Source organism: Accipiter gentilis, chromosome 3 (genome assembly GCF_929443795.1).
Source record: "Accipiter gentilis chromosome 3, bAccGen1.1, whole genome shotgun sequence".
Classification (NCBI taxonomy): Eukaryota; Metazoa; Chordata; class Aves; order Accipitriformes; family Accipitridae; genus Astur; species Astur gentilis.
Genome location: NC_064882.1, coordinates 48,353,058 through 48,380,040, shown reverse-complemented (window position 1 = coordinate 48,380,040; position 26,983 = coordinate 48,353,058). Strand labels below are relative to the sequence as shown.

At 56.6% G+C, this 26,983-nt stretch overlaps 2 protein-coding genes across 8 annotated transcripts in view; one reads left to right on the top strand and one right to left on the bottom strand.

Moving 5' to 3' along the window:
* Positions 1-436: 436 nt before the first annotated feature.
* Positions 437-18,864, bottom strand: PAIP2B (poly(A) binding protein interacting protein 2B). 5 transcript variants are annotated; one of them, XM_049795892.1, is made up of 5 exons: positions 18,791-18,864; positions 10,278-10,445; positions 8,019-8,173; positions 3,490-3,666; positions 437-2,530 (listed from the first exon to the last, which is right to left on the bottom strand). In XM_049795892.1, the coding sequence occupies exons 3-5, from the start codon at positions 8,163-8,165 to the stop codon at positions 2,474-2,476; spliced, it is 381 nt and encodes a 126-aa protein (XP_049651849.1). In that variant the 5' UTR covers positions 8,166-8,173; positions 10,278-10,445; positions 18,791-18,864; the 3' UTR covers positions 437-2,473. The 5 variants fall into 5 exon arrangements, with proteins under 5 accessions (XP_049651849.1, XP_049651857.1, XP_049651868.1 ...); XM_049795900.1 differs by having other exon boundaries at positions 10,278-10,427; positions 18,791-18,858; XM_049795911.1 differs by having other exon boundaries at positions 10,278-10,372; positions 18,791-18,856.
* Positions 18,865-19,889: 1,025 nt separating this feature from the next.
* Positions 19,890-26,983, top strand: part of ZNF638 (zinc finger protein 638) — a 65,074-nt gene continuing 57,980 nt past the window's right edge. For all 3 annotated transcript variants that reach the window (XM_049795757.1, XM_049795743.1, XM_049795736.1), the window contains exon 1: positions 19,890-19,987. In XM_049795757.1, coding sequence (XP_049651714.1) covers positions 19,893-19,987 — 95 coding nt within the window. In that variant the 5' untranslated portion in view covers positions 19,890-19,892. The remainder of the gene's footprint in view (positions 19,988-26,983) is intronic.

Genomic DNA, 26,983 nt, shown 5'->3' with positions numbered 1-26,983 from the left:
TGACCAGGCATAAACCAGAGCCGTTTCCTCCTCCAGGCATTTCAGGTTCTGCCCGGCCAGCTCCACGGAGCCCCAGCCTCCGGCAGAGGATGCTGGAAGCCAGCACTCCCACAGCTGGGAACAGTACCACCACAGGAGTGAAAGAGGAAAATCCTCCAGAAGCTTCAAGCTGCCTCTGAACTTGATCAAAGCAAATCAAATCAGGGGCACACGCTCAAACCCAGCTCCAGCAGAGCCATCTAACGCTCGAGTGGTGAATGTGTTTGCCGCTGCTGTAGTTACCGGGCTGGTTGTAGCCAAGAGCAAACCTCACGTGCAGGGGTCTTTGCCTGCCCGGCCGGCGCAGCACGGAGCCTCCTGCCAGGACCAAGACGTCGGATGGAGCTGGTGTTGAATGGAGACCTTACCCCTTCTCCAGACAAGATTTCTGCAGTGCTCAGTTCCAAAAAAAGTTTATTTTTAATAACGCATTGTCTGAAATTTACAGCATGTCAGAGGGTCAGGTTTGGTGGTTGGTTTGTTGTTGGTTTTTTTTTTTGGTAAGAAATCAAATAGAAACCAGAGAAAGGGTGGGGGGAAACCTGCGCTACGGCTACAAAAGAAATTTGCCCAGCGTACAGCTGCCCTTCCCCGTGCCCCGGATCATGTCCTGCAAAGCCCTGGGCTCAGCCCGAGCTCCGGCCCTGGAGCAGAGGGACCCTCCGGCAGCTGGAGGCAACCGCGCAGGGGCTGAAGGCACAGGCTGTACCCGGAAACAGGAGAACTCAACCCAAACCAACCCATACCTCTGGGCAGCAATGTGTAAGATGATGGGCACCTTCAACACGCTGCCGGCTCCAGCTGCAGTAGTGTCAGGGTTTAGTGCTGGTTTTAAAACCGGCAGCCAGAGATGGGAGATCTGTTGAGTCACGGAGCAGACTGTATAGAGAGCAGCTGAGTTAAATCAGCTCAAACCTCCGCTCGCCGTTAGTGTTTGTGGTCCAATAACCCCGGGCCCTCCTGCTGAGCTGCGGCCGCCAGCTTTGCTGTGCCGAGCTAATGGAGACAGAGCAAGCCCTCAGCTATTGAGTGGCCATTAGCTTCCATCTCTGCAAACCCCGCAGGGATCTGTAATCCCCCTCCATTAACTACTCCGTTTAAGTAAAGGGAATACTGGAAGCAACTGCACCCGGGAGGTGAGATTTACACGGATGAGCAAAAGCTCCCGTCCACGTTAGTAGAGCCAGTAACTATTTTAATCGTTAGGCTATGCACCTCACCGAGAAGCTCCTGCTTTCTCTGGATACAGATTTCTGACCCTGGCTCTCCAAAGGAGCCCACTAAGCACAGGATTTAAAATACCAGAAGCACCCAGGGCTGTGGTTTAGGGAGCTGAAGCCCAGCCAGCTCCTGGCGATGGGGAAGGAGGTCCCCAAGAGCAAGTTCACCCGACGGAGGCACGGATCCTGCTCACCAACAGCTGCTCCGGCAGCTTTGCCTTGAACGCCACCCGCCACCAAAGCCTCGGCAAAGGGATCGCAAGGACCAGCACGAAGACCGTCACCCTCTCTATCTACACCTGTGGGTGCTCCTTGGGGCTCAGACTCATCCTGACAGAGGATCCTTCTCCCAGAGAGGCTGCTTGACACCAACTCCTCACTGCTCCACTCTGCCACATGCCTGAGAATGGGCTCTATTCAGTTTTTCTTGGATTTATTTTGATGAGAAATAAAGATACGGATGCTTCAGAGTCGCAGCCCGTAGTGCTGGATAAGCTGAAGAGTTGGGGGGAAAAATTCTTTAAGGAGAAGACGTGTTTTGTAGGAGCAGCCCTTCCCTTGGGATGGACAGCTGGGTGATGCCTGACGGGTCTGGTCTCCCCTAAGAGCTCCCTCAACTGATTAAGCAGGCAGGACTCTTACCTACCAGCAGAGAAGCATATGAGTTAGTGTTCAGCACCTATTGGAGAGCTGGGGCAGGCTGCTGCTTAGAGGAATCTAGGGTTTACAGTCTTGTTACACTTCGCTTCTCCTTTAGTGAAAGAAATCCTGTTTAACGGAAACAAGGAAAGCCAGCGCAGCTCCTGGCCCAGGCTTACTGCATCCCAGGGTGGAAGCAGGCAGGCAGGGGGTTCCCTACAAATTCTACTTAAACAAGAAAACATGACTTTTCCACTAGCAGGTTTGAAGCACGCATCAAAATGGGCCTCTGAAGCAGGGGGAGTGCTGGACTCCAGGACAGACCTAAGGACCGCAAGTCCTAAAAAGCAAAAACTGCCAAAAAAAAGGTGATAGACGATACAAAGGAAAAAAAAAAAAAAAAAGGGGGTGGGGAAGAAAAAAAAAGGTACTTGAAGCGTAGAGCAAGATTTCGCCATGTTGCAGCAACTCCACTATGGCGCAGAGTCCAGCCGGGGGCCGATCCCCTCCCTCCTTCCCCCCCGCCACCTTCCCCCGGAGCAGGGACACAGTCTTTCCAAAGCCTGCCTTGACGGTCAGTACTTCACGCCGGGCACAAACTCCTTGGCATCTGGATTCAAGTTGCTTTTGCTCTGGAAGAAAAGAGGGAGGGGGACCTGCCCATCAGCGGTCCAAATGGCAGCATCCCCCTGCCAAGCATTGCTCCATGGTCCCACATCCTGAAGGTGCCCCGTCCCGGCAGCCGCTTGCCGAGGATGCCGTTATGGATGTTCACATGTGCAAAGCGTCTGCCCTGGCCCTCGTGTCCTTGCAGGCACCCGCAGCACTCGAGATGGTGCTGAACAAGGGCCAGCTTGAAAAGTTATCTACTTCCAGACTGGTTTTTTTTGGGGAAAAACATGGGAGGGAGAATCTACTGTTTCTGTCTCTCCCTGTTCTTGCTTCGGCACAGGGCTGCGTGTGGATGTGCTGCGAGGTGCAAGCGGATGTTTTATCCCCACCCATGGTAAAGCAGGGAGGTAAAGCAGCTCAGCCTGAGCACAGTCAGCAGGGCCAGGCCAGAACAACCCCCACTGCGCTGGTCCATACAGGCCTGCGGCATATTCCTGCTTTCAGGGATGAAAACGGGCATCTCCGTAAGCTGCTGCTCTTCCAGCCACCCAGTAGGTTTTCACCACTCTAAATATCTATATAGGCTCAGGATGCTCAGCATGCCTGGAGCAGACCTGGCTGGTCCTTCTGTACCTCTCCAGCCTGCCAGGACACTCCAGCTCTGCCCAAAAGGCAACAAAGGTCCCGGCTTGCTCTGGGGCCAGAGCCCAGCTCACATGCAAGTGGCAGCCCCATCCCACGATTTCTGGAGAGCAAGTTCTGCAAAGCTGGATACTTGTGTCTTTAGGATACGTGGCTAAAACAAAACATCCTTGCAGAAAACGCCAAAATGCATCATCACTGCTGCATTAGCACAAGCTCTTGCACCGACACCCCACTGCCACTCAGGAAACCCCCCTGAGGAAATCCACCCCCCTTCCCAGGACAGGCCCTCCGCTCTTCGGCAGACCTCACAGCACGTGTTCTCCGAGGTCCTTACCAGAATGTCCTCTGAACTGTGGCCGTCGCCAACGGAGAGCCCATTCAGCTGCTGCTGCAGCTGCCCCATGCCCTGGGGCAGGTCGCGCGATGGAATGAACCAGTCCTGGTCTTCTTCCTCCAGCATCTCCTGGAAGCAGCGGTCAAGAAACTCCTGCTCCTGCAGCTCCTCCTCCACCTGCCCAAAAAGACCCATTAGTCACAGGTACAAACAATGCATCTCGGTGTTTTCCATACACTGTCCCCACCTAGTAAAAGAGTCTGCAACGTGCCTACCTCACCTCGGTGTCTGTCCATGCCTCAGAAACATCACAGGACAGCCAGAGCTATATCTTAAACCTAGACGAACACAGCTTTGTCAACTTGCCTGGAGCCAACCCCAGGAAGTGCAAGAGCACAAAAACTGGCACCTTTTGAACGGAGCAAAGCCGTGCTCAGGCATCGTTTCCTGGCTGCTGCAGGCTGCCGGAGCAGGGAGAAGCAGCCTGAAAGCTCACGGAACCAGAAGGGAACGGGATAGGATTTACGGGACATCTGGATGCATCAGCGCACACATGGGATTTCAGGCTGCTGGGCTCCAGCGGAGGTTGCTGGAAAATGAACAGGATGGCTAATAAAATTACAACCGGGAAGCAGTGCTAGAGGTGAGCGTTGTTGAGTGGATACTCTGCTACAGAGTGGTGCTGCAGCCCTTCTTGCTTCCCACGCTTCTCTGGTTTGTTAAACCGGCTCTGCTCGGCTCCCTCGGCAGACCGGTGCTCTGCAAGCACCGACGCAGGGTGGCAGTCGGCTCCCATCGAGTACACCATGGATGACGCCATCTCCGCTGCAGGAAAATTCCTCCCAAGGCCTAGGAAAGCCACAGGACCTGGCTTGGGCTCCCGGAGCAGAAAGTTGCTCACGCAGGGGTGTGCTGGCAAAGCGAGGCAGGAGAGACAGGCAGGAGGGGGGCCTGGGGGTCCCGTCCTCACCCTCGAGCAGGCGCGTACCATCGGTGGGTAGCATTAACCAGCTGCTCCCATCTTCCAGGCTGGTTTTCTCTGGATGCTGACTCGAGCAAAGCAAGCGAGGCAGCGAGCCGGGCAGCCCGCGCTGCCGCCGGCCTCCTGCTAAACAGGCACGTGGTCGCCTGAAAATGAGCAGAAGGGGCGACAGCCAGAAAACAGCACGATTTTGAGCAGCTGTTATTGAGCCCAAAAGGGCTGAGTGAATCCATGAACCACAAAACGCTCTGGAAAGCTTAAACCCTTCCATTTGACAAGAAAGCAGAAACTACAACTGAAACTGGCTTCCCGAGGGGGAAAAGGGGAGCTCTGCAACCCACTGTGCCCCATACTGCAGCCCCTGAGCTGGGGACGGGCTGGCAAGCCCCTGCCACTGGTGGGCTACCAGGGTCCCACTGCCTCACCACGGCATTTAGAGAGACCTGCCTGTCACAAACAGCTTGGGAAGGTAACTCCGGTAAACCCACAGCACTATTGACTTTCAAGTTATTCGCAGCCGGTCCCTGCTACGTTTAAAATCACATCCAGGAAAACTTGCGAGGGTCATGAAAAGCTCTCTCACAGTAACCAAGCCTTGGACGCCATCTCCAGCCTCAGCTACTGCAGAGCTTCTTGCCACCAGCCTTAGAAGAAATTGGGTCCAGCCAGGGGAAAATCCCCTTTACTGCTAGCAAACCATCCCATCGCTGTCCTCAACTGGTTTCCAGAGGCTGTCCTTGAAACTACGTGCTGGCACTAGCACATGAAAACAGGATATTAAAAAAAAACACCCCAGGACTGCTGGCTCGCCCCGGCAGGTAACGATGACAATGACTGCCCTGGGATCCTGCACTTCCACAGGACACTGATGGAGCGAGCCCAGAGCTTTGTGCATCTCGCAACACTTCAAACCCAGATGAATATTCCCTCTCCTCTGAGTCTCGCCACTGCCAGCCATGCTCTAACCGCAGCCCAGCAATGCCTTGTTCCCCTTCCCACACCACAGCCTTTTCAGTGCACGCAACTGGTCATTGGGGCCAATGCCAGTGCTGGCTGCGAGCCGGGGACGCGGTGACAATGTCAGTCCTGGACCAGGGGACAGAGAACAGGAGATCCTGGACACGCTGACACCTGTACCTACCTGTTAGCCCTCTAGCCAGAAACCATCAACTCCTTTGCACCACATCGTGACAACTTGAGCCAGAAGATAAAGGGTTTAGTATTTGCTCAGGGCTCTTCTTTGGCTTCCTGTGGTATTTAATGCAGCTCTGTCACCTCCCACCCTAGGTCCTTCTGCACCAACCTCACCTGCTGTCAGCACAGTTTCTTCTTAGCGCAAGAGACCACCACTCCCTTTTTGCCCTCCGGGATGTGCTGGCTCCATGGGAAAAGGAATGTCGCTCACATAAATAAGGGAAGACTGTGCCAAGAAGCTCGTGGGTTTCTGAAAACACCTGCCTGTTCCCCTCGCTCAGGGCCTGGATGGCAGAAAACATTTGCGGAGGAGGCAAGGAAGCAGCGTGGCTTCAGAAAGCTGAGGAAGAGGGAAGAGCAAGTGGGTCTGGAGGAAGATTCAGCTCCACATCTTACAGCAGCCCCAAGCCACCGGCGCTTGCATGTGAAGGCGGCAGAAGCCACCATCGCCACTGAAAGGGACGTGCCTGCCGTCCCTCACCCTGTGCCCCCATCACCCTCACCCTGTGTCCCTCATCCTCTCCTGGGGGCACTCAGGGGCGACTGAGGCCAGGGAGCAGAACGGAGCAGCTGAGAGGCATGAGGTGCAGCACCCCAAACTGAGCCCTATGAGCACCCATGCCAGCCCGAGGACAGCTTCTTCCAGGAGCGCTGCCTTCCAACAGATGAAGGTCCTGGCACAGGACAGCTCTCCCTACCCCACTGCTGCCCCACCAGTGGACACATGGACTTCAAAGCCCTTAAAGGGTGACTCCAGCTTCTGTACAAACCATTTTCCTCCCCGAGCAGCGTTTCACCAGGACCTGGATGAAGGGCTGAGCTCCCAGGGCATCGCTAAGGCATTGGAAGTGCAGAAGTGAGGGCTGGCAGACCAGGAAAGCACAGGCAAGTATCTTGGCGACACGGACCCCAACACAGGGAAGCCCTGAGGTCTTGGCTCCGTTTTCCTCCCTCCTCCATCTCCCTCCGCCTTGCTCCTCCGCCCCGCGACACTCCCTCCGGCATGGAGCTCCAGTATGGTTTGCTTTGCACTTTGCCTTCACCAGGCTTTTAATCAAGACAGCGCGTTACAAACATTAACTAATTAATCTCACACATTTCCATCAGCCCAGCTGCTTGTGGGGGCTGGCTGCTGCCTAATCACGTCATTAAATAAAACAAAAGCCTTGAGTCACAGCTCGCTAACAATTGCTAACGTGATGTGGGACAGCATAAGGCAGCTGCTGCACACTCACCAGGAGTTACTGTCAGCAAGTGGCTGCAGTCTTCTCCTGTGGGAACGAGACTTAAGTATTACCATATGGAGATTTTCTGCTGAGAACACCAGTAAAGCTGATGAAATCCTCCTTTGGTGACCAGGGGTGTGGTGGGACATAAAATCCCTCTGTCCAGCCCGCCCACAGCTCCAGAGGTCCCTCCCTACTGGTCTCCTGACACCCCGGTGACGGGAATCCAGGGCTTGGCCACGCTCGTAGGGATGTTTTAGGGAGGGGCAAGTGTCCAGGAGAGTTCAGGATTTCTGCCTGTAGTATAGCTCAGCCAGCTGAAGGGTCAAGCTCCTTCTTCGCCCAGCTCAAGGTGTCTAACTTCTCTCCAGCTACTGGGATGATGGCAGGAGGGACCAGCGAGCCTCCAGCAAGCTCCTCCCTGCTGCCTTGTGCTACCTTGGCATTTGGATGAAGACCCAAAGCAGAAGCACGAGGAGGATGCTATATGGCTGCTCCCTCTGCTCCAGCTCACAGGGTTGCGTCGTTATTCCACAAGCAAGAGCTGTTCAAGTCCCACCACAATCTACCAGAAGCTCTCAGGAGCTTAGCTGGCCCTTACAGACACAGCATCTAGTGGCCAAGGTTCCTACCACGTGGTCTGGCTGCTCCAAGCATATTCAGGACCATTTCACTGAAATGGAGACTTCTACCCGAAACAAGAGGTGCTAACTGCAGGAACGCATCGCTGAGATAGCCAGGCTACAAACGCTCTCAAATTTTGAGCACTGATTTTTATGCTCGTCCGCTCTCTCCAGCTGAGCATGCAGAAAGGGAAGGTCTCAGTTATCATAGCAAAGCACAGGAGAAGATGGTGCCGTCAGCGTCCCTCTGAGAAAGATCTGAGAGGGTCAAAGGCATCATGAGTTAGTTTTTCCTGACTTTATCCATCCCAAGTCATTACAGGCAGATCCAATATAAACAGGATGACTCTTCCCTTGAGCCACCTCCTCTGTGCAGGGCCTGCGCCAGCTGTGACTCACACGCACCTCATGGTGCCCATCAAAGGAAACCTTTCCCTTGCCTCTACCCTTGCCTCAATTTTAGCCTCAGAAACACAGAGCTGGCAACCACCCTCCCGGTCTTACCTGTCTGTTGAAGTCTTCTTCATTCTCCATCCACATGTACTCTGCAAAGGGGTTGTTTTCCTTTTCATCGTGGCCATTCACTACTTGGTCCTCTTTGGATTTGGGACTGGATGCCGTTGTACTGGCGAGGTCGGAGCCATTCATCATTACTGACTCTGGGAAGAGAAACAAGGGGGTGAAGGAGCTGCCGGGGACCCCTTGCCCCTCAACCCATGCCAGCCACCCACCTCCCAGATGGAGGCTCGCCACACTGGCCATGCTGATCTGATGGGTGACAGCTCAGGCTTCCAGCACAAGAACCTGCTGCTTCCGGGCTGCTTTTTTCTAAGGCACAGTGCTATTCCTGACTCCTCTTCTCAGAAGTGCTGGAAGCAGCACTACACCTCCCTGGCAGAGGCAGCATCTATTTTTCATGGTTTTGACCCATCAGAGATAGTCTGAACGTATTTGGTCTGGACTTAGAGCAAGGGGTGACCTGGCCAGCAGCTCCTGGAGAAGTTGTGAACAGGGCTTGGAAAGGCACCGGCACCCCAAACCCCATCCATCCATCCATCCCATTTATTTTAAATCTGCCACAAAACACACCAAAAGACCACAACTGGGTTATCACTGCAGTTAACACACCAACACCACAGAAGCAGATTGTCCCCTGCTCCAAAATACTGGATTTTTTGGCAGAACATACACATGCCAGTTCATGTCCCTTTATCTCTGCCATAATTTCTTTATTTTTAGAGAGCATTTCGCAAAACCCTGTTGGTTTGTGACATGAAGGCTGCCTTTTTCAAAGCAGGCATTCAAAGTCCCAGGAGCATGGCCTGAAGCAAGACAAACCTTACAGAGTCCCAAACCTCAGTTTCTGAAAGGCTCCCAGGAGCAGACGGAGGGAAGGACGCACAGACAGATAAATGAGACAATAATTCAATAGCGAAATCCTATGGAATAGCGAAATGTGGACTAAGGCCAGCACAACCCTGCTGAAAAACATCCAAATATCACGTAATGACATCCCAGCTGTATGTTTTACTCTTGCCTGGTAAAGGCTTTGTCTGGAGCTGAGCTGCATCCAGCTCCAGCACAGCAGTGGGGCCCAGGGATGAGCTGGAGAGCATCCCGCACAAGCAGGGGCTGGAAAACACGACTTCTTGGGATGACTGGCAGAAGCGGCTTGGTTTGGTCTTGAGGAGAATGAGAGCCGGGGAGCCCTGCACAACAGCCCTTTCGGTACAGAGGGAGGTTGCAGAAAAAACAGCCTTTTGTCCTCATGGATACAGAGGGTGTTTCGGTTTTTGCAGCAATAGAAATTGGATTTGGGGGGTGGGGGGGCTGAGGCTGGGGAGACCAGTAGCAATGATGGGAACTAATGCCGTTTGCAGGGGGACAAGCCTCTCCCTGAAAGTTTCGGGGAACAGTTACTGATGGGCGCCACAGATGGTCCAGGTATGCCTAATCCTACTTTAGGAAACAAATCAGACAACCTCTCAGAGTCTCCGCAAGGCCCTACAAGGCTGTGAGAGCAAGCAACAACCCTGCCAGAGCCCAGTCTTTTCCATCTCCACGCAGGTCACAGCTGCTGTCAGATCTGCATCCCAGCAGCCGCTCCAATCCCCCAGGAGCGGGAATCCCACATTACTCGTTAAATGCAGCCTGCTCTAGGAGCCAAACAGATTATTCTTATTTTGGGGAGCAATCTGAAGCACAGACAAGTACAGGATAGCTGTCGCACATTACTCTCTGAAAAGCATCCCCACCAATAACAAAGGTGCACAGCCCTTGCATACCAACACTCTTGGGTCCCCAAGAGCAGCACAGCTTTAACATGGCTGCTTCTAGGCAAAGAAAAAGGAGGAGAAAAAGGGAAAAGGAAGAGCAGCACGTTCCTTGGGCTGCCTGCAGCCTCGGGGGACAGCACCAGGCCACACTGAAGCAGCCTTTGTTAACTGCAGAGAAGCAAGAAAGTCTCCGAATGGAGCACGGAAACTTCAACCATGCCAAAGCCAACACGGCGGCTCTCCCGTGATCAGCGAGACTTATTGACGGCAGACAGCTCAAGTCTGGCAGGAGAGAGTCGCAGGGCAGGCAGGAAGGAGAACAGAGCTGTAAAGCAAGTGAAAAGGCATGAAAAGGTTTGGATGGGGGAGCTGTCCCTCCTTTCCTCCCTGCTTCTCTCGCCGCCAGCGCAGATGTTTGCACAGGCAGAGCCTGGAGCTCAAGGACACATGAGTTTTGAGGAGCTGGCGGGATTCACAGCTTACGTACAGCGTCTGGAGCTGGGTCCTCTGCGCAGACAGGCAGGACGGGTGCTGGGTCGAACCGAAAGTCCTCCTGCTGCCCTGCTGTAGATCAGGCAGCCGCTGTCAAGAGACGAAGCAAGGTGCCTGCTCTGGTCCGGTAGCTCCGTACCAGCCACTGCAGAGAACAGTGTAGCTGGAGAAGCAGCACAAGAGAGGAGGGAAGGTTTTTGCAATGTTTAATCTTATGGGTTTTTTTTTTTAAAAAAAAAAAAAAGGAATAAAAAGCTTCCTCTCCTTCCCCAAGACTCCACACTCCTTACTAATCTGGCTGCAAAGAGATCCCGCTCCCGTGGTGCCGGCTCTCAGCGGAGCTTTGCAGCTCCTTCTGAACAGCAAAGGGGGTTTTCCCCGAGTGTTTGGTGTGTGTGACCCGGCACCCATGAGCTGCGGGTGCTGCGGGAGGAGGAGAGGCAGAGGAGGGCAGCTAGCCCAGCGCAGCAAGGAGGGCGGCGTGCTGTGGTTTGGGAGCAGAGACATGAAAGGATGGCTTGTGTCTAGTTTCCCTTCCAGGTTTATAACGCGGCAGCAGGACTTTCATCGCAGTTCCCGTCAGCAGGACAGGTTTTTCAGGCAGACGGGGAGCAGCAAAGGCAGCAGCTCTCAGCACAAATAGATCCTAACAGCAGGGCAAGCCCTGAGCGCTGCCAGCATCCCAACATCCGTGCAGAGCCTGCAGCCCCTTGGCCATCCACGCATCCCACTCCAGTGCTCAGAGCAAACGAAAGGGCTCCCATGGGGCAGACAGGGTCTGGGGATGCCGACCGAGCTTGGCTTCCCAATTTTGGCTTCCGCCATCCCGTAAGGGGCAGACGGAGAGCTGGGACCCCCCAGGAAGGGCAGCCCCGGGCACACCGGGCACCATCTGCTGCGGTCCCCAGGCTGCGTAAACAGACCTGCCGCTTGCCAAAATTAGAGCGCGGGAAGCGTTTGTACCTCCACATCACAGTCAATGCCACTTGTTTACTCTGTCACCAACGGGTCCATTTTTCTTCTTCTTCTTTTTTTTTTTTTAATTTCCCTTCTTTCTCTTTCTCTCTCTCTCTTTTTTAAAACACGTAGGTGTCCACAGCCCCATTTCCAGCCCCTCTCAGCAGACATAGAATCCCCCACGTTCACCATGGAAGTTGTTTCACTGTGGTTATCACGCACGTTTCCCCACCACACTATTCCCACCTCTTTTGTTAGATTTAAGCCACCCCAAAGCTTCCCGAGCAATCCCACACAGCCATCCCCTGCCTGCTGTGGCCAGAAGTTTCTGAATGGCTCTGAGCAAAAAGAGAGCTGGGAGAGGCCAGCACGGACATTTAAGTGTCATGGAGCGAGACAGAAGCCCTTCCGCAGAGCAACGTCCCTGCGCTTCGCTGGGAGAAACAGCCGGCAGCAAGCAGCAGGCAGGAGAGGCAGGCTGCCCTGCAAGCTCATCCCTGCCTGGGGGGGTGGCTCCTGCCTGGGCATCTACTGGGAATATCCTGGGTGTAAAAACTCACCAAACGGTAAGGCAGGCACCCAAATCTCCCGTTGCTGCTGGCTGGTAACAGCACGAAGGGCAGCGGATACCCAGGGGCAGGGGTACGTGCACAGACGGCGACAGCATAGGAACGATCTATGTGACGTACTGCTTCGGTAGCCCAAACACGAAAGGGGAAAGAAAAAACAAACCACCAAAGTGGTTTTTTTTAATCTCCCATTTTTCACAGCTAGGTCTGAAGGACCCAAGGTCATGGTTTTCCCCTATCAGACGGTGCTTGGAGCACGCCAGCAGTCCCTCACAGCAGCCCCGGCCGTGCAGAGCCATCCCCACCTGGAAAAGCGCCTTCCAAAAGTGCATTTTCCAGTCTGGCCGAGCCAGGCTCAATGTATGTTTTGGTCTGCGTGTTATTTATCTGAGTCACCGGAGCAGCGCTGTAACCGTCAGCCTGTTGACGCTCTACCAAGTACGCACAGAGCCAGGGCAATTTTGATATATTGCTGAGATGCTGCAGTGAGCTTACTGCTCTGAGCCATGGTTCATTAAAACTAAAATAAATAAAAAAATCTGCTTTCTTATAACAAAGGCTTCTTAGATTTGTTTCTCCTTTCCCCTGGAAAATTAAGCAGATTAAAAAAAAAATAAAATAAACGTAATCTTTAACCTGGGGACTGAGAGCTCAGAAAACACATCCAGAGCTCACAAACCACCTCCAGAGAGCTGTACGTCCTGAGCCGGAGCACAGCAAAACCTGAGGAGCTACGCCCTGCGGCTGCCTGCAAGGCAGGGAGGCAACCTGGGAGGTCCCGGCTAGTCTTTACAAACATCTTCATCACTCTTAATACTCCCATACTCGCTTGGGGCTGGAACAGCAGCCTGGCAAAGTAGGTTTCCTTTGGAAAAGGTACTGGACAACATGAGGCGGGAAACAGAAATTCGGCCCCTGTTTGGTATTTGGGTGATGCTTAAATCCATGATGCTTTAAGGCTACAGATTTTGCAGGACCTCACCCCAGCTGGGTCTACCAGGTGGTCCCAGGTCCATTAAGCTGGAAATAGTCACCAATCCAAATTAGCCCAAGTGACTGAGACATCTGAGGGCAAACTAATCAGCACAGCTCACGCAGGAAGATGCCAACGTAAAGGGGATGGACCTTTTTTGGAGGAAACATCCACATTTCTGCGTGGACGTCTCAGCCCCTGTGCTGCTACGCAGAGATGGCACCGTGGTCCAGGCACAAGGCTGGGCATTGTCTAGCCCTGCTGCACAGCTCACTGCAGGGCTGTGAGCGTTACCTGGCCTTCAAAGCCCAGGGGGAAAAAGCAGGAGGCACAAGGCTGGAGTCAGCGGACGTGACGGTGGCTCAGCACTGCCAAGGGCAGGTCTTCCCCCAGCCCCTCACCTGATCCCTTTGGCAGCAGCAGACAGGTACTGCAGCTGCTCGCCCTCTGCCCACCTCTCTGCCCGCACTTCTGCAGCTGCGGTCCAATCCTGCATGCACCGCGCTGGTGCAAACCCCGCCGAGGCAGTCGGGTTGTGCTATGCGAGACACGCTGCCCTTGCTTCAGAGCAGACGCTGCGAGGCCAAGTGGGCTGCCTCATCCCATCACTGCCTCGTCCCACTGGGCTCCCACTCCTTGGAATGGCAAAGCAGAGCAAGAGCAAGGTGCTCTTGCCACCGTGTTGATGCAAGAAGGGCAGAGACTCTGTGGACCGACTCGGCAGGAGGTGGGGAAGGACTCCTTAGAGCAGGCAGCACCCAAGCGTGGTATAAAAGGGGGCTGCTGACCCCGAGGGAGACAAAGCTGAGACAGAGGAGTGAAAGGATAGCAAGGGCAAAGGCGTAGGTACCCACTGTGCTGCCAGAGGAGTGCAGGAGGCGAGAGCCTGATGCAGAGAAGGAGATAACGCAGGGTGATGCAGTTGGAGCGGCAGGGAAGCAAGCTGTTCTTGCAGGCAAGCATTTTTCCAGTGGCGAGCCACGTACGGAGGGAATGGCAGGTGGGCAGTGCTGCCTGTCTGCCTCGAGCTGTGGCACCGTCCGTCGGGTGGAGAGGGGACAGGACAAGAGGCAGCAGACGGTGAGATCGCACTGTGGTTGGAATGAGCTGCCCTGGGAGGAGAGCGTACAGGCAGGAACGCTTCAGGCTCCTGCGACGGAGCAGCATAAGGCATGGCGAGTTATTAATAATCTGGATAACGCACTTCAATACCCCAGAATTACACATATGGTTACCCGCTCTTTCCAGGCAGGCCATTAGACCATTTCCTTACCTAATTCAGGAGGATAACACACGGCAGAACAAGCCAGGGTTAGTCACAGCAGAACTGAGGAACTCCTGGGAGGCAAGACCCTTCACGCGTCCCACTTCTGGCTGGTTTGGGCCCCTACGAGAGCATCCCTTTCTTACGCCAAGCGTGGCATGAGGCACGTTCCCCTTCACCCCCAAAGAGTTAACAAGTCAGCACCAGACGGGAGAATCGAGCACAGCTGCGCTCTTGGCTCAAGGCAGGGACATATGGTCCTCCTTACCCTCCCAGGCTGGCGTGGCCAGAGCCAAAACCTCGGCAGAGGCTGCTTCGGCAGGGAGTGCAGGGTTACGTGATGGAGGAGGCTGGCCGGCCAGGGCTCCCAGCTCTATAAATAGCTTTGGGAATCATTGTGTTTGCAGACGGGCTGGTCCTTCAGCAGGAAAACCCACCCAGCACAACCCAGACTTCAGAAATAAAACCCCAAACCCAAAACTGAGCCCTTCTTTCTCTGTGCACTTTCACAGATCCTCTCCTTCCTGACTGCCCTGCAAGTGCTTAGGAGCAAGGCTGGGTTTGCAAGGGCTGGCACCGCAGGGGAAAGCGAGAGGTTAGGGCTGCATCCCCAAGCCTGTGCTGCTGCACCCTCATCCCAGCTGCACTTTGGGTGTAACAACACTCAAATTTTAACTTGCATTTGAAATTTAACTCAAATTCATAAAAAGAAATCCACTGTTTTATCCCTTCAACCAGTGCAGAAACGCTTCCCACAGAAGAGGCATACTGGACCATGAGCAAATTGGTTTGAAGTCCTTGACCAGAAGCCTAGGACTGATCCATGCCCAGGCAGAGCTGGGGCAAGGCGGGGAAGGGAAGGCTGGATGTTTTTGCAGGGCACCTCTCAACTCCTGCAAAGCAGCAGTCAGAGAAGGGGAACTCATTAGCCTCATTTCCCAAGGGACTGGATTCTCCCATTTCAGCTCCCACAGGTACTTCTCACGCTCCACAAGTCGATCTGGTTCAGCCCCACTTCCAACGCCCTCGCTCCCTCCACCAGCTTCTCCTCCTGCCCACCTGCGCCTTGCACAGTAAACATAGAGATTACCTTGCTCTAATCTCTGCTTGCAGATATGGTCTCTGCACCTTGGAGTCCCAAGCTGCACTTTTTATCTCCCAGCCGTGTCGATTTTTCCAGTAGCCATGAGGACTGCCAGCTGCCCTGCATGGCACTTGTGATGTTCAACCCCTCTCTGCTTCCAGCTGGGTCTCACTGGGGAACCCGGCGTGACTGGGTCTGGCTTTTTCTGCTAGGCTGCAATCCAGCTCCAGCCCAGCCCACGCTCTATCACCACCCTGATGTCTTTCAAGTACTTTTTTTTCCTCAGGCTTCTCCTTCCTATTATACTGGCACTTCAGGTTTTATTCCCTACCACCAACGCTGAAGCGCTGAGCTGGCGAGCTGCTGCAGACCTGGGAGAGTCATCCACCGCTCCCTGCTGTCTTCAGCCCTCTGTAATTAGAGGACGTTAAGTCTTCCAGGTTAGCCTGGACTCGTGGCGTTAGGCCTGGTACTCCCTTCTTGCGCTTGCTGGGCTGCTGCAGGGTGGGTGCCAGACCTTGCTCGAAGCCCACAGCAGATGTGGAGCTTTCCATTTTCAGATATCTCAGTTGCTGAGGAACTGCATCCTATTTCCATCTCCGATCTGGGGAATAATCTCATCCTGCACTATTTTAATCTGCATCCACAAGAACAATCCCCCACTTTGCTCAGGCACAAAACAAAGTGCTGCCAGATCCCCCCCCCCCCCCCCCCCCCCGTCATTTTGAAAGCACCAGAAGCATTGAACACACTCTTGAGCTGTGTCCAAGAAACACTTCGAAACCTAATTTCAAATTCATTCTAAACACTGCTCTTCATTGAGCTACTTTTAATCTCAGGCAAAGACGACACATTCTGCACTTGACAGCTCACAAACGGGTCCTGCTGCTCGCCAGGATTAAGGCTGCGATACACTGCAGCAGCGATATGGCCAACCAGCACCGCTCGTGAGCCTGCGAGCAGCAATATTCTGTAGTTTCTTTAAGGGAATTCATAAAAGAAGTTTTTTAAAGACTTCAAATCAGAGCATCCATCAAGCAGCACCTTTCAGCTCTCCCGGCAGTGGCTGCCACTTCTGTTCCGGGAGGGGAAACCTCCTGATCGGAGCCAGGCGATGCTCTTCCCACGGATACACTGCATGCTTGCTGCACAGGGACATCCAAGGGGACAGCATTCCCTGCCTGCCTGGGTGCGGGCAGAGAGAACCGAGAGCAGAAAAAGCCAGCAGTGCAATTTCTGCAGCAGCAACGGCTGGAAACGGAGATCAGGGCAGCCAACTGAACGCTTTGCCAGGGCTCTATGGATTTGCAGAAGCAGCTTTATCTCTGTTTGCACCGGAGACCCGACAGGGAGGCACCTTTCCAGGCACTTTGTAGCGTGTGCCCTGTACTCACATCTCGGGCTTTGCCCGATCCGGTGCTGGACGCCTGCCCTCCACGCCACTGCTTTCACTCCGAGCAGGGACAGGGAAGCGAAGTGAGGCTGAGAGGCCAAGGCAGACATGGCAATTCAACCCACGTTTTGGGAGCTCAGGTCTGCACCTTGGCAGCTGGACGGCGCTGGCTCTTGCTGCTCCGTCCCTTGGCTGTATGCAGGCTGCAGTAGCACGGTCACAGCTGCAGGGGCTCGGCACTGTTCTCCAGGCCACCAAAACCTGACAAAACACGCCTTGTCAACACCAAACAAGAGCGGGCACTGGGCAGGCTGGCTGGCGGCTGCCTTTCAGCAGCCCGGATTTCGGCTGCCGACAACACTGGCGTGGATCAAATTAACACCAGTGGAAGGGCTGGCGCGATGACAGCTCTGGGGACGGACACTGTCCTCATGCCGTTGCGGTCCCTGGGGCACCGCAGACCAGCCAGTCCAGCCTGCCTGGTGATGGATGACCCAGAGGTGAATGGCCGAGGGTCTCGCTTCACCATCCTGCGGCTGGCCTCAAACTGCGCTCACAGCAGCCAGCTGTGAGGGGAAAGCAAACTGCTGCTTCAAGGGAAGGGAACAAGCCTGCTTCCCTCCTTGGCCGTTCACTTCCAGAACAAAAGCTTGAAAGTTCACATGAAAGTCCAGCTCCCTCTAAGAAAGCGCTCTGATACACTATCCACCTGCATACGGCTGGTGTTTTCTGCCCGTCTCAAGTACGTACGTGGGGAATCCTGCAAGGACACGTGTGCATCTTACACACAATGCACACGCATGCCTGGCTGTTCCCTCCTCAGCCTGGAAAAGGGCTGTCCCCTCCCCTCAGCTTGCCACCCAGGAGCTCTTCAGAGGGAAAACCCGCAGATTTCTTTGCACAGAAAGGAAACGGGGACATTTTCAATGCAATATTACAGAACGCATTTTTGTCTCGAGCTATCAGGAACCGAGCAAACACAACTGAGGGTTTCATGCAGCCTCTTCTGTGGTCTCTATGGCCAAGGCTAACGTAGGAACGAGGATCCAGATCAGCCGTACTCCAAAGCGACATGGAGCCCAATGTGCATCCCGTCAAGCAGTCACCACGTCAGACGCAGAGAGAAGTTTCCCTACCTGGCCACGATGCTCCTGTAGCAATATCTGACTTGTCGCTGCACGCCAGGCTGAAACCTGAAGAGCCAGCACGTAACAAAATATCTGAAGGGCACAAGCCAGGAGCTGACTACGCCATGCTGAGCCTGCCGGTGCTGCATCCCGTCCCCCGTAAACATGGCTGGGGAGGGCAGGCTGGCCTGGGCTGGGGAAGGCAACTCACCTGTGTGCCGCATCCCCAGCCTCCGCGGCACAGGCTGGGGTAGTTTTTTGGTTTTTTTTTTTAGGTAAATTTGCAAAACCAACTTCTAGTCAGTGCAAACCTGCAAAGCTAGCACATCATGTTGCCCACCTCTGGGTAGGGGGGTGTCCCTCCGAACGACAGCAGCATATGGGACCACCATGCCTGTCCCCTGCGTGCTCCACTTGGAGCCGAGATCATGGCGTGGGAGTGGGCTTCCGAGGGAGAAGCCAATCTCCCCCTGCCCCGCTGCTGCTCGTGGGGTTGCGGGGGTCAGCAGGGCCGGTGGCACACTGCCCTCGCCTCGCCCCACGGGTGAAGGGCCCGACCCACGCACAGAGGAGACTGGGGACTGTTTTGGGAGCCTGCGCCCGAGAAATGCCAGGGGTGGGTGGAGGGGGAGAGGAAGACGAGGGACAGGGCGGTGGGAGAGAGCCCGGCTGGAGCCTGGCAGGGCCCCGCCGGTGGTTTTTTTGGGGTGAAATCAGCCAGGATGGGCTGGCTCCCGCCGGTCCCCATGGCTCCATACCTGCTCCCGGGAATCCTCCGCACCCACACCACCGCCCGGGGAAAGAGCTCCCCCGGCAAAAACGCCGACGCCTGCGATCCGGTAGAGGACCCAGACCCGAGGTGTCTTCCTTCGCTCCCGCCCCGGGGCCGTTCCCCACCGGAACGCGACCGCTCCCGGGAATAGAAGACCGACAAAGGTGCGAAGCACGGCCGGGGCCTACGAACGTCGCCCGGTGGGGCTTGAATTCAAACCGGGATGGGATGGGGCCTGCCCGGTTGTGAGCCAGCCAGCCCCCGGTGTTGATCCCGAGAAGGCCTACGGGGTAGCCGGGGCCGGGTCGGGCATGCGACCCGGTGCTCGTCCCGGAACCCCCGTCCCCGTCCCCGTCCCCGTCCCCGTACCTGCCGCCCGGGCCGGGCCGCTGCCGCCCGCCCTCCGCTACCGCCGCCGCCACTGCCGCCGCCGCCGCCGCCGCTGCCACTCGCCCCGCCCATCACAAAACCTGGCACCCCATTGGTCAGGCCCGCCACGCGTCCCCGCCTCCTCGCCCTCGGCTCTAAGCCTTGGTTGGGAGGAAGGGAGGGCGAGCGCTGTCGCTATTCCACCAGTCCGCTGCCACTCTAAGGTTCTAGTCCCACCCGCTCCGCCGCCGTCCGATTGGAGACTCGGATCCGCCACCTAGCCTCCGGGTTGGTTAACCCCGAAGGGTCGGATTGGTTGAGCGCACGCGTCCCCCACGTGGGGTCAGACAGGCAGACCACGGAGGCGGGACCGCGGCGGGGTGGGCGTGGCCGGCTGCAATGTAAATAACCCCATCACCCCGCCCCTTTCGCCTAGATCCTGATGGGCGGGCGCAGCGCCCAATGGGAAGAGGCATCACAAAACCACCTCCCTCCCCCCCACCCCGCCGCGGGGGTGTGCTGCTAGAGAGACGCTGATTGGCGGGTCGATGTAAACACACCGAGGGGGCGGGGGATTCCCCGGGCACCCGCGCCCGAGCCGGGGGGGGGGGGAGTGGGGGGGTGGTTGTCACGTGGCAGGCGCGTGGCTGGGGGGGGCACCTCGGGGGGGGGGACCCAGCTCTGCCCCCCCCCCCCCCCCCCCCGTGTTAGGGGCACTTGCGGGGGGGTGGCACCCAGCCCCGAACCCCCAGTTACCGGGGGACCCAGCTTGCACCCCCAGCGTGGGGGGAGAACCGGGGGGGGGGGGCACCCAGCCCTGCACCCCCAGTCTTGGGGGCACCTCGGGGGGGGGGAATCCAGCCCCGCACCCCCCGGCTCCCCACCGCTGCCCACACCCCCGGTTCCCCCAGGGCGTCCCCCGAGCCCCCCCCCAATCCCCCCCCCCCCCCCCCCCCCCGGGTACCCCTGTCCGCCGTCCGTCCGTCCGTCCGTCCTTCCCCCCCCCGCCCTCCCGGTGACGAGCCCGGGCCGGCTGCCAGGACCGAGCCGGGGCCGCGCCGGCCGTCACCCGCGGGCACCCGCCGTCCCGGCCCCCCCCGAGATGCCGGCGGGCGGCGGCGGGGGCTCCGCGCCCCGAAAGCGGGGCCCCCAGCGCCCCCCGGTCCCCGGCCCGCTGCCCCTCGACCCGCTCGGACGGTGAGTGTCGGGACCCCGGGGGTCCCCGCAACCCCCGGGGGTCCCCACGCCTGGCTGGCAGGGTGGGTTTTTTTTTTTTGGGGGGGGGGGTGTTGAGCCTTTTCCAGCCCCACTTGCCACCCCCAGACCCCGCATTGGGGTACGGAGGAGCTGGGTGGGAGAAGCAGCCCCTCTCTGCCGGCACTGGGACGGGGGTCCGACACGTAGCCGTGGGGGGCTTTGGCAGGAGGGTGTACCCCTGTGGGGAGCCCCACGGCAGGAGGGGGTGACCCCAAACCTCCTCCCACCCATCGGGATGACCCCAAACCCCTTCTACCCTCCGGACTGGGATTTTGCTAAAATGAAGAGGGGGGGGCAGGCTGGGGGGTCCCGCTGCCCCTGGCCAGGGCGGTCCCCACACTGTGGGGAGGTGACAAGCCCCTGGCAGGGGGGATATAGGGTTTGGGGGTCAGCCAAGGGATGCTACGTGGTCCAGGGACCCCCCAGAACCTTCAGGTTTGCCCCCACAAGTGTAGGGGTTTGCACACGCGTGTGCAACGCCCAGACCCCCACCTTGGGGTGGGATGGTCCCCGGCAAAGTCATGGTGTCTCTGCCACTGGTGTCCGGGATGTCCCTGGGCATGTCACTTAGCTCTCCTGTCAGATGGGGAGCTGTGCTAACGAGCAAAACCCAGTCGGCTGGGCTGGGGGACGAGGGCCCAGATCCGTTGGCCCTGGATCCGTTGGCCCTGGATCCGGCCCTGCCCTCGTCCCCCAGCCCCATGGCCACCACGCTCCCATCGATGGCCGGAGCAGCGAGCTATTTCTAACCCTGTGTCCTCATCCGTCGGGAACCTGTTCATCACCAGGTGCTAAATTCAGGGCGAGTTGAGAAACAGGGGCTGGGTATCAGGGAACAAACATCACAAGGTGTCCTCAAGAGGCGAGCGGGATGTCCGCAGCGTCTGGCCGGGGACGTAAGATGAGCAGGTTGCTCCATTGAGGTGACAATTCCCCCCCCACCCGGGTCGCTGCCATCCACTTGGGCGACCTGAAATATGGCACCCTGGGGACAAATTACCTCCCCAGGGCGGCTGATGGCTCCTTGTATGGCTGAGGACTGGGCTCTGCCACTAGACAGGATAAAAATAGACTGTGGCCAAAGGGCCTGATCCGGGGGGCTGCTGGGCATCCCCCCCGGCACAAGGGCATGGTGCATCAGGTATTGCCCATGTGGGTTTTGGGGTGTAGGAGATGCTGGTGGGGGTCTGGGGGTGCTGCCAGGCATCTGATGGCACAGGGAAGGGGGCAGAACAGGGACAGCCCCACTCTCCGGTGGCAGGAATGGCCCTGGAGAGGCAGCACGGGATGTCCCTGGGGCACAGGGATGTTTGTCCTTACTGCCTGTAATGGGAAACGTCCCAGAGCGCAGGAGCCCGTCGGTTCCCCGCTGCCAGCGTGGGTCCGTCCCCGTGCCATGGTCCCACCACGAGGAGCCCCACAGCTCCAGTGGCTTTGCAGTTGAACCCCCCCGGAACCCCACCTGCTGATCCTCTCTGGCTTTTGGGGGGCACAGGGACCCCCATGGATGTGGAGCTCCTGCACGCAAGCAGGGCGAGGATCTGAGCTGTTGGGGGCAGCGGTTTGGGGGCTCCCGGATCACTTTGGGGTACGAGAGGTCTTGGCACAGACCCGGGTGATGGTGCAAGTGGTCACGGCTCTGCTCTTGTGGGCACGGCTTTGCCCCCAGCTCCATCCCCGGATCCTGTGGGGTTAACGAGACGGGTAACGGGGAGAGGGCAAGGTCGGTGAAGGCCATCGAGTGCCCGAGTTAGTCCAGGAATGCCACCGACATGCGGTCACACACCGCCCCGGCCCCAGCCGCCGACCGGGGGGAATGTCAAACACGGCCTCCCTTGGCACCGCATGTGGTCCCGGCCACGGGGATGCCTCTGCGGGGATGGGGACACGGGGCCGCACGTCCCCCTGCTCTGTCCCTAACAGGGACACGGGGCTGCACGTCCCCCTGCATTTAACCAGCCCCATCCTCCGGCACTCGTCCCACCAGCCCTGCGCCCGTGTCTCCCTGTCTGTGCCCACATGCCCCTCTACATCCCTTCTCTCCCTGTTTCCCATCCCGTCTTGCTGTCATTTTGGGGTGGATTTGTGCCGGTTTGGGGGTACTGGTGGCCAAAGTGGTACCCAAAAGGCTCAGTCTGAGTCCCCTTTTGGAGCCAGAGGAGGAAATTGGGGACCCCTTTGGACTGGGAGGGGAGCACCTCATGCTGGGGGGTATTTTCTCGTTTTTTCCCCCCCATTCCTGTGCACAGGTCGTTCCAAAACCTGACACACACAACCCCCCCCAGCGCCAGAGATGTTCCTTCTCTTCCCAAATTGCTCTCCTGCACCAAGGGCCCGGTGGGACCCCCTGGCACTGCTGCTCACCCTGCACACTGTGGGCAGGGGGGAGCATGGAGCCAGCAGGCTGGGGGGGATATGTCCTCCTGGGCAGGGGTGCCACGGGAGGTGGCACAGAGGGGATGCTGATGTGCCTGTGGTCCTTGTTGTGCCCCCCCAACCATGGTAAACGCAGCCTGGGGGTGGCACTTGGTGGCAGGGAAAGGGGCTCGGGCAGGAGAAGGATGTGGCCCTGGAGCTCAGCAATTTTAAACTACATCAGTTCCTGGGACTTTTAAGACTGGTGTCACCGTGCAGGGGACTGCCAGTACCAGGGCTCCCCATCCTCCTAGCTCCCAGTCCTCCCAGCACCCCAGTTCCCAGTCCTCCCAGTGTCCCAGCTGAGAAGCTGTGCCTCAGCTCACCCGGCTGTAATGCAGCGCAGCGGGGACGGCATCCTCTGGAGCTGCGGGCATGTCCACGAGCTGCATGGAGGCACGGGTGGGTGGCCGGAGGCTGTCCCCAGCCTTGGTGCCGGTGTCACGCAGTGTGGGCCCCCACCGTCCCCGGGGGCTGGTGGCTGCCATCTGGGGTGAGGGGCTGTCACACACCCGGGGGACAACAGGGGGGAGCACAGCAAGCCCCCGGGCTTCCCTGCACCCGCTTCGTGCCGTGCTGCAGCCGCTAAAGTGTCACCCTCATCAGGTCTTGCCAATTAATAAATTAACTGAGAGACCGTGGGAAAGCAGGTGCTTTGACACATCCCTCGTCTCCTGCTCCAGCCCCACAGCTCCGGCCAGGACTGGGGGGCAGAAAGCAAAGCCTGGGGGTCCCGTCCTGCAGCGGAGGAGCAGTGGGCGATGGGGAGGTGGCAGCTCCCTCATGTCCTTGTCCCCAGCCAGCCTGGGTAGGATGGAGGGGCAATCCTCTGTCGGTGAAGGGTGCTGCGTGTAGCAAAGCGGAGAGTTTCTGGGTCAGCTCTTGCTTGAGCTTCGCAGGAAACAGAGCCTGAATAAGAGGGTGTTTTACGGGGGTTTCCAGCAGCACCGGCACCGGTGGGCAGAGCTGCTGCCTCGCTGGGGGCTTTGCTCCCACATCCCTCTGCACAGGCAGAGGCCAGAAAGACGCGATGAGGAGCCAGACACGAGAAGAGGCAGGGCGGCACGCTTTGCTCCTCTGTTGGGGGGTCACGCCTCTCCTCTCCTCCATTTCATTCCTGCTCCTTGGAGCCACGTGGAAAGCAAGTGGAGGGGATCCCACCACAGCTGGGATCCCCACGAGATCGCCCTGCCCCACTCCGTGCTGCTGCAAGACGCTGCTCCTGCTCCAAAACTGGATTTTAATCTTGCCCAGCTCAATACTCTCATTTTATTCTGACAGCTTCATTTATACTCATGGCTTCATCTGCGCACTCATGATCTAGTTGCACTGACGCAACCCTGAGTCCATCGCACCACTCTGGGCTTTGCCCCACTTTACCACTATTTAAACCAAGCGTTAAAATACAATTTCACAAGATTTGTTGTAGCTCAGCATCCAAACTGAGCAGAGCATCTATGGCAGGAGGTAGGGAGTAGACGTACAGTCGTGGCAAAAATGGATCTTAAGGGGCAGCGCTGGCAGGAGGAGCACTAATTTCAAGCCTTGGGAAGCCAGTCCCCGAAGCAGCCAGCCCTGAGAGCCTGGCGTGAGGTGCAGGATCCTGGCCCGGCTGCAGTTCTGCCGACTCAGAGGCACCATCTGCTGGGAAAGCTCCCTGCTCAGCCCAGTGGCTCCAACATGGATGGATGTGCCAGCAGAGTATGAAGGAAACATATTCCCCCAGTAAAGCCCAGCTCCTTCCCTGCAGAGCAGCAGCTGCAGGGGCTGGGGCACATGGGTGCAGAGGGAAGGAGAGTGGACAAACATGGCTCGAAGTCTCCAGCATCCATAAACACCCCCTGACAGAGGGACTCGGCTGCCCTGCCACCGCTTGGGTCCTTTTTAAGCTGCTTTTGCAACATCTGCTAAGCCCCTGCTTGCAGTCAAACAGGACGTGCTTTGAGGACAAGCAGGTTTTTTTGCTTGGGGCAGGGGAAACTGTGGTCATTTTTACAGCCCTTTTGGGTGTTTCTGCTCAGTGGGGAGAGTGCGGGGACGTGAGGAAGCTGCAGGGGGGTCTACAGGAGGGGGATGTCCTGGTGCCCCCTTCTCCCCACATAGCGGAGTGCAGATCCTGCACACTCCCAGGGTCTGCAGGCTTTTTTCCTGGGAGGCCCAGGGACTTGCTGGGTAGGCATGATCCCAAACTCAGCTCTTCCAAATGCACAGCACAGGCACCTGCGGCCTCAGCCATGGCAAGATGAAGAGCCAGCAAACCAGACGGAGGTCCAGAGCTCCTGGGCACAGGCTGTCCCTGTCACCTGGGGCTTTCACAGCTCCGAGGTGTGCAGCATCCATTAGTGGCGACCTCCTTGTCACTGTGATCGACAGGTGATTGTGGTGGTGCAGAAGATGCCCCAAACTCACCGAGTCGTAATATGACCGTGTGTCTGGGCTGCAGCTCTCCTGCTCCTCCGACCCCAGTCCTGGCTCTCACCCCTTTTTGGGGGGTCTGACACACCTTTCCTACAAGGTGTAATCACAAACAACTCACCCAGGATGCTTCAGAGGGAAGCGGCAGACCTGCTACCTCTCTTCTGTAGGGGAAGTGCCTGAATTCCCACTCCCCCTATAGCCCCACGTACTGGGCAGAGGGGCTGGATATCTGAAGATGTAAAACTAATTAATCGCATCCAATCCGTTCCCAGACCCGGCTGCGGGCTGAGACCAACTCTCACTGTCACGCGGAGCAGGGACAGTTGCCAGATACTGATGTGTCAGGCAAAGAGTATGCGGGGCTCTGCAGCCGCCAGCCAAGTCCCGGAGTTCACAGCCTAAAGGACTATTAATACCCGTCAGCCCGGGCAGCCTGGAGTGGGACCAGATCGGATGGAAAACACAGACCTTGGGCAAGGCTTGACAATGTGATGGGGATGGGAGAGCAGCTGGGAGCCAGATAATTTTGTCAAGTAGCCAAAAACCTGCCTGAGTGAAGTCCTTCGCATAAGAAGACACTGGCTGCATTGGCTCCTTCCTAACTCCATGATTTACATCTCTTGTAGAAGATGTAGCCAGCACCCTGCATTACATGTGTGCTTGCTCCCCAGCAGTGACTGTCTTGGCCTGAGGCTTCAGCAATCACCCCGTCTGAAAGTGGATTGCAGATCTGAAAAATCATCCCTTCTCAGTTTCTGGCTACATCCCAAAAGACTTCTCCCCACACCCCCACAACCCTTGTGAAATTCAGGGTGGTTTAGAGTGAGCTTCAGGGACAGTGGACCCGTCTCTCCTGCGTGCCAAGCTGCTGGGGTGAGCTCTCTGGTATCTGCTGGAGTTGTTCTGGCAGCAGGTTTTGTGTTTTGGTCACGTATACATCTCTTTTGGGGACCTTCTCTTATTTTGACCCAGAGTAGCATGTCTAAGAGCTAAAGGGCTAAAGACAGTTGGGGATTAGTAAGCATCCTTAGGAAGAGCAAGATTCCTTGTCATGTTCTCACATGGACATCCCTTGTCTGTGTTTTAAATATTCAGAATGAAATTTTATATGCTTGTCATCTGTGTCATTTTATGGTTAAAATGATTGAAACCATTTCCAAGATAAAGGCCTGGCAACATATCCTTGGGCCACTTAGCACTGCCTTTGCAAAGGGCAGCTTTGTGACTTCAGCTGTGGCTCAGCACCCTACATCACACCTGGAACAGAGTCAGGAGTACGGAAAGTTTGGCAAAGAACCAGCAAACACCTAAAACGAGCTGGATTAAGAGACCTGTCCAGCATCCCATGGGGATTTCTTCACAGGAGCAAGGTTAAGACCTGGCTCTGGCTGAAGCTCTTATGAAACCATAAGACTTTTATTTCAATCTGTTTGCATCTCCTCAATTTTGCAACAAATGAGGCAAAGTCTTGCAGCACAGAGGTTCTCCAGGTGCCCAACCCCCCTCACGCAGCAGAGCTGCTGGGGCTCAAGTGTCCTATCATGTAACCAGAGATTGTGTCGGGACATCAGGAGATGTTGGACAGATCAGGTTGCACAAGGAGCCTAAATGTTTACATTCCCAAAGGTCTTAGTGCTTAATTTGTTTAATTTTACCACCTTAACGATGCCTTTTAAGACAGTGCTGCTGTAATCGCTGCTGGACATTTAGCAAATGAGACCCTGGATGTAATTCCAGCCTTGTTTGCACTGGGACCTCAGTGCCTTTTGAGTCAAATTTAATTTCTTATTTTCAACTGTTATGTTTTACAGCTGTTGGGGCAGCACCACAGAGCACTAGCAATGCGAGCAGGATGGCGTTCAAGCTCCATGTAGGCAGAGCGCTCATCTTATCTTTTATAAAGCCTTTGATCCAAAAGATTCTTTCCCAACAAGATGTTAAAGTTTCCACAGCAGGTGCTGGGCAGAGTCTGCCCTTGGGATGCTCCTAAAACTGCAGTTAACTCTGTCAGAGTCCCGTGGTCTCACCATAAAAGCTGATCCTATCTTTTAGTTTACAATGGAGTTTCCCTTCCAGAGTACCTTGTCAGTGAAGATCTTCGGG